General features: G+C 56.8%; 1 protein-coding gene across 1 annotated transcript in view; it reads left to right on the forward strand.

Annotated features, from left to right (window-relative positions):
* Positions 1-3,387, forward strand: part of LZTS1 (leucine zipper tumor suppressor 1) — a gene marked incomplete at its 5' end in the record, with an annotated part of 3,768 nt that extends 381 nt beyond the window's left edge. The window contains 2 exons of the mRNA XM_010169557.1: positions 310-1,204; positions 2,722-3,387. Of these exons, the coding sequence (XP_010167859.1) occupies positions 310-1,204; positions 2,722-3,387 (1,561 nt within the window). The remainder of the gene's footprint in view (positions 1-309; positions 1,205-2,721) is intronic.
* Between the last annotated feature and the right edge of the window lie 1,805 nt (positions 3,388-5,192).

The raw sequence follows: 5,192 nt of genomic DNA on the forward strand, positions 1-5,192 counted from the left end.
AGATGGTGGTCCCAGAAGTGAGGGGTGTCCACTGGGACACACCTGCCCTGAAAGCAGGTGTAGGTCCCACCATGGGGTGTCCTGGTCTGGGTGAATGCTCAGAGGAAATGGTTTGTGCTGAGGAAGTGGGAGGCGAGGGGCAGTGGGGAGGTGCTGAGGGCAACCTGCCACCCTCTGCTTTTGGGGACACGGATCAGCAGTACAATCCGAATTTGTTCCTTTCCAAGGCAGTTTTAGCCACCAGCATCCTCCTGAGCTTTTGGCCCTTGATGGGACCCAAGCCATCCCCACCGCGGCGGTTCTCATCCTTGAGGTCAGAGGGATGGGGAGAACCGATGGTGTGGTGTCGATCTGTGCTGACGGGTTCTGCTCTTCCCCCCAGGCCACGGAGAAGCCGGCTGCACGACCGACCGCCTTCAAACCAGTGCTGCCCAGGTCCGGTGCCATCCTCCACTCCTCCCCAGAGAATGGGGGTCACCTCTCCCAGCAGCTGCACCCCTCAGACAAAGCCAAGGAGCAGGAGCTGAAGCCAGTGCTGTACTCGGGGGGTCTGTCCGACTCCGGCAGGAACTCCATGTCCAGCCTCCCCACCCACAGCACCAGCAGCAGCTACCAGCTCGACCCCCTTGTCACACCCATGGGACCCATCAGCCGCTTTGGGGGCTCAGCCCACAACATCTTGCAGTGTGCCATCATCCAGGACAGCAACATGATGAGCCTCAAGGCCTTATCCTTCTCTGATGGGGGCAACAAGATCCTCAACCCTGGCAAAGCCCCCCACCACCATGCTGCCGAGAAGACCACTTGCATCCGTTCGCCCATCTCCACAGATGAATCTACCATCCATGAGCTGGAGCAGAAGCTGCTAGAGAGGGAGGGAGAGTTGCAGGAGCTGCAGTCAAGCTTTGAGGAGAAGGAAATCAGCTCCTGCCAGGCTTATGAAGAGAAGCAGCGGCGCTGCAAGGAAGAGCTGGAGGGCCTCAAGCAGAAATGCAACAGCAAGCTCAAGCAAACCTCGCAGAAAACTCAGCGGACACAGCAGGTCCTTCACCTCCAGGTGTTCCAGCTGCAACAGGAGAAGAAGCAGCTCCGGGAGGAACTGGAAAACCTCATGAAAGAGCAAAACCTGCTGGAAACCAAGCTGAGGTCCTATGAGAAGGAGAAGACCAGCTTCGCCCCAGCACTGGAGGAGACGCAGTGGGAGGTAAGTGGTGGCACTGGAGGACCAAGAGATATCTCGGTGCTGAGATATATCTGCCAATGCTGAAACCAAAGTGTGTGTGTGGAAGGTGATAGCTCCAGCACCAGCAATAAACCACACGGCTCTTCTCCATTTCTAGACCTACATCCAGCAGCACCTCGGAGGGTCTGAGCAGAGCAGATGGAGCACACACACTAAGCCCAGGCTGTAGGAGGTAGATACTAAAGCCAAGGAGAGCCCTAATCTGTCATGTGGAGGTTCTCTAATTGAGTGATTCAGTGCCCCTCTTAACCCCTCAGCACTTCACATCGTCTAAGGAAACAACTACAGCTTAGAACGCCTGGTCATTAAAATAACTTCACGTTTCCAACCTCCAGCACGGGGTTTTTCAGGCTGCCTGCCCCAGAGGAGCAGTAAAGCTCCATCTCACATGTAAATGGGAACAACTGGGACTTGCCATGGTCATTTATTAGAGAGCAGTAAAACCTTCTGCTCTCTGCTTAAGCTTCATTTTCTCACTGGTTGGGTATCGCTGAACACAGAGCGTTAAATTGCTGACAATCCAGCGGCAGGTCTGCTCGCCCACCTCAGTAACACACACCCATCTCATTTCACGGTGGCTGTACGGGGAGAAGCTCTTGCCTGGTGTGCTTTGAGGAGCACGGTGCTCACCCTTGCTCCCTCACGTGCAGGGATTTCTCATATAATTTCCAATTTCTCCACTTTATTTGCATTTTTCAATCGCCTTTCCAAGCTGCTCGCAAGCTCTACCAAAATTCCAGCCACAGGGTCCCACCAGGAGTGGCTGGGTGCTGAATCCCCTGAAAGCCATCTTGTTCCAGCTACTCTTCAGGCTCCAGCGGGATGCTCCAGCGGGGTTTCCACGCTCTGCTCCCAGCTGTGATTTTGTGGGGTGCCGGGTACAGTTGGGTGTTCACTTGTGAAACGAGCTCAGCGAGTTTAACTGACCGTGTGAGCCATCAGCGGTGGTTTCAGCAAACGTGTTGGACAGGGTTTGGAGACTTGAGCACTTCTCGACATCCTCCATTTCCACACCTCAGCTGAGGGATGTCAGCTCCTTAAATCCTTATGGATGTTCATGAGGAGCCCTGTGTTGGGTGTTGATGGATGGAGAGCATAGGGTCCCCTCCAGCCCCTCTGTGAGCTGGGACATCAGGCATTGGAAGGGGTTGCCCAGGGCAGTGGTGAAGTCCCCATCCCTGGAGGGATTGAAGAGTCATGTAGACACAGTGCTGAGGGACATGGGTTAGTCGGGGACTTGTCAGTGTTGGGTTCATGGTTGGACTCGATGAGCTTAAAGGGATTTTCCAGTCTGGGCAATTCTGGGGTTCCATGATCACCCTCTGTGCCAGGGCGTCTCTCTGGATGGGATTTCACAGTCAGGGTCTCCACATATGGAATGTTGGCCATGCCCACCATGGCTTGCATGGGGTCCCATGGGCACGGCGGGCTTTCTCCAAGGCAGAGCCCTAACTGGGGTGCTGCATCCCTCCCCACAGGTGTGCCAGAAGTCGGGGGAGATCTCCCTCCTGAAGCAGCAGCTGAAGGAGTCCCAGACGGAGCTCAACACCAAGACCACTGAGATTCTCAGCCTGAAGGCTCAGCTGAAGGAGGTGAGAGTGAAGATGGAAGGGCTGGAGATGAAGACCCAGGAGCTGGAGGGCTCCCTGAGAACCAAAGCCATGGAGCTGGAGGTGTGTGAGAACGAGCTCCAGCGCAAGAAGAATGAGTCTGAGCTGCTGAGGGAGAAAGTGAATCTGCTGGAGCAGGAGATCGTGGACCTGAGGACAGAGCTCGCCGTCCTCAAGGAGCAGCTGAGTGAAGCCCGGGAGGTGGCCAGGCCCTGCACTGTGGTGGATGATACTCAAGCCCTGCAGGGAGAGGTGGAGAGGCTGAGGGCAGAGCTGAAGGCTGAGAGGGACAACAATGAGCAGATGACCTCCAGCTTCCAGCATGAGCGGCAGACATGGAAGGAGGAGAAGGAGAAGGTGATTCACTACCAGAAGCAGCTGCAGCAGAGCTACCTGCACATGTACAAGAGGAACCAGAACCTGGAGAAGATGCTCCAGCAGCTCGCTGCAGGGGAAGATGGCAAAGAGCCCATCGAGCTGGACATACCCGGTGCTGACGTCCCCTACGAGGACATCATTGCCACCGAGATCTGAGCCAGGTCTACCTTCTCCTCCTTGCAGCTCGGGCATCTCTTCCAGGTGAGAAGTGCTGCCCCGCAGCTCAGCCAACGCCTTGTACAGTTCAGATGAGCCGTGTATTTATTAGCGGAGCTGGTGGCCCTGCCGGCTCGCCAGCCCCTCTCCCCACCCCGCCTCGCGCTGTGCCGGTGCCTCCTGTTGTGTTACAGAGCTGAACAAGCAACTCGTGCCAATGGTGACGTGCCAGCAGCTCCCCCTCACCCACATCCCTTCTGCCCCCTTGGAGGACTGAGAAGCTGTTCAGCGAATAATCTCCTGTCAGGTAATGAGATGATGCAAAACTCCCAGGGGATGCTCTGCTCCAGGCTCAGAGGGACCCCGTGATGGCACAGCTCTGGGGACAGGGATGCAACAGACCTTCCCACCATCTTCAAGAAGAATTGTCCATGGCACATTGCCAGCACTGCTCCCGGAGGAAGCGCTGAGCTGCTCTCATATCTCCTCATCCTCTCCCCAGTGGGGGCCGATCTCCATGGTGCCGTGGGACCAAGGAGCTGCCTCCTGCCACCAGCACAGGCTGCACATCCCCTTCTCCTGTCCTTAGGCTGCTGTGGTGCCTCAGGAAGGACCCCACCCTGTTACAGCCAACACTCCACCCAAATCACCTTTCAGTAACGAGCACAGCCCACCCTGCGCCCACCCGGTCCCTCGGCCACACCAGCACATCCCTCTCCCTGGACCTGCACAGGTGAGCCCAGCATTCCCCGCTCTGATGGACAAGGACTCGGTGTCCCTTTTCTCCAGCTGCCAGACAGGATCATCAGAAATTCCCAAACCACAGTCTGACCTGAGGAATCAAAGGGGAGATGGTTGTGATTGTCCCCTGACCCCACACACTCTCACTCTGTGACCGTCCCTCCTGGGAACCCCGGCTGCCTTATCTCCTCCCGTGTCCTTATGTCCTCCTGGCAACAGGAGCTGGTTAAAAAGACCCCAAACCAACCACTTTCATTTTGTTTCCTACCCTAGCTCTTAAAATTGCCTCCTGCCACCAGCAAACAGATAACAAGGCTCCACTGCACGTCACCAGCAGTGACTGTCCTGTCCCCCTACGGCTCAGCGCAGGCTGGGGGGGAATTGGCCAGCATCCAGCTTGCCAGGGTGGAGGTCTCCAGTCGGGACCACTTTGTGCTGGTCCAAAGGGATTTTTACTGCAATATGTTTGTTAACCCACTAGTGAGCTGGGTGCCAGCCCAGGAAGCCCCATCCCGGGGTTGCAGGGGGATTTTGCACCATCCTGTGCCACAAATTTGGCCAAGGGCTCAAAGCTGTGCCCAAGCAGCACAATTCCACATCCCTCCCCCGGCTCCAGCCAGCCTGTAAAGGCAACACACAGAAACCAGTCTGTGCCTTCTGCACCCACCATGAGCACCCCTGCCAAGTGCCATCCCGGGGCATCCCGGCTGGTCTCAGCACACCCCGGCCGGTCCTGGTGCTGGCACACAGCACAAGCCCATCCTTAGCCATGGTCCACTGGAGAAAAGCCAACCTCAAATCCCAGTTCCAGCCCCGTGGCTGGGACCACATTGGGTCAGCCAGCCTTTGCCCAGACCTGCTGAAGGATGTTCTGGAGAGCCAGAAGGTCGGGATGGGGAGTAAGAATGGCCCCCGGCGTTGCTCTGACTCACGAGGCCAGAAGGGATTTTCTGCATCATCCAAGCCATAGCCCTGCACCAAGGGCTCTGCACCCCCCTCCACACTCCGCATCAGAGCCAGAGCACGATGACCAGGACCTTCCCAGTGCCAAACACATGGGGTGC

Source organism: Antrostomus carolinensis, unplaced genomic scaffold (assembly GCF_000700745.2).
Source record: "Antrostomus carolinensis isolate BGI_N321 unplaced genomic scaffold, ASM70074v2 scaffold31466, whole genome shotgun sequence".
NCBI classification, from domain to species: domain Eukaryota; kingdom Metazoa; phylum Chordata; class Aves; order Caprimulgiformes; family Caprimulgidae; genus Antrostomus; species Antrostomus carolinensis.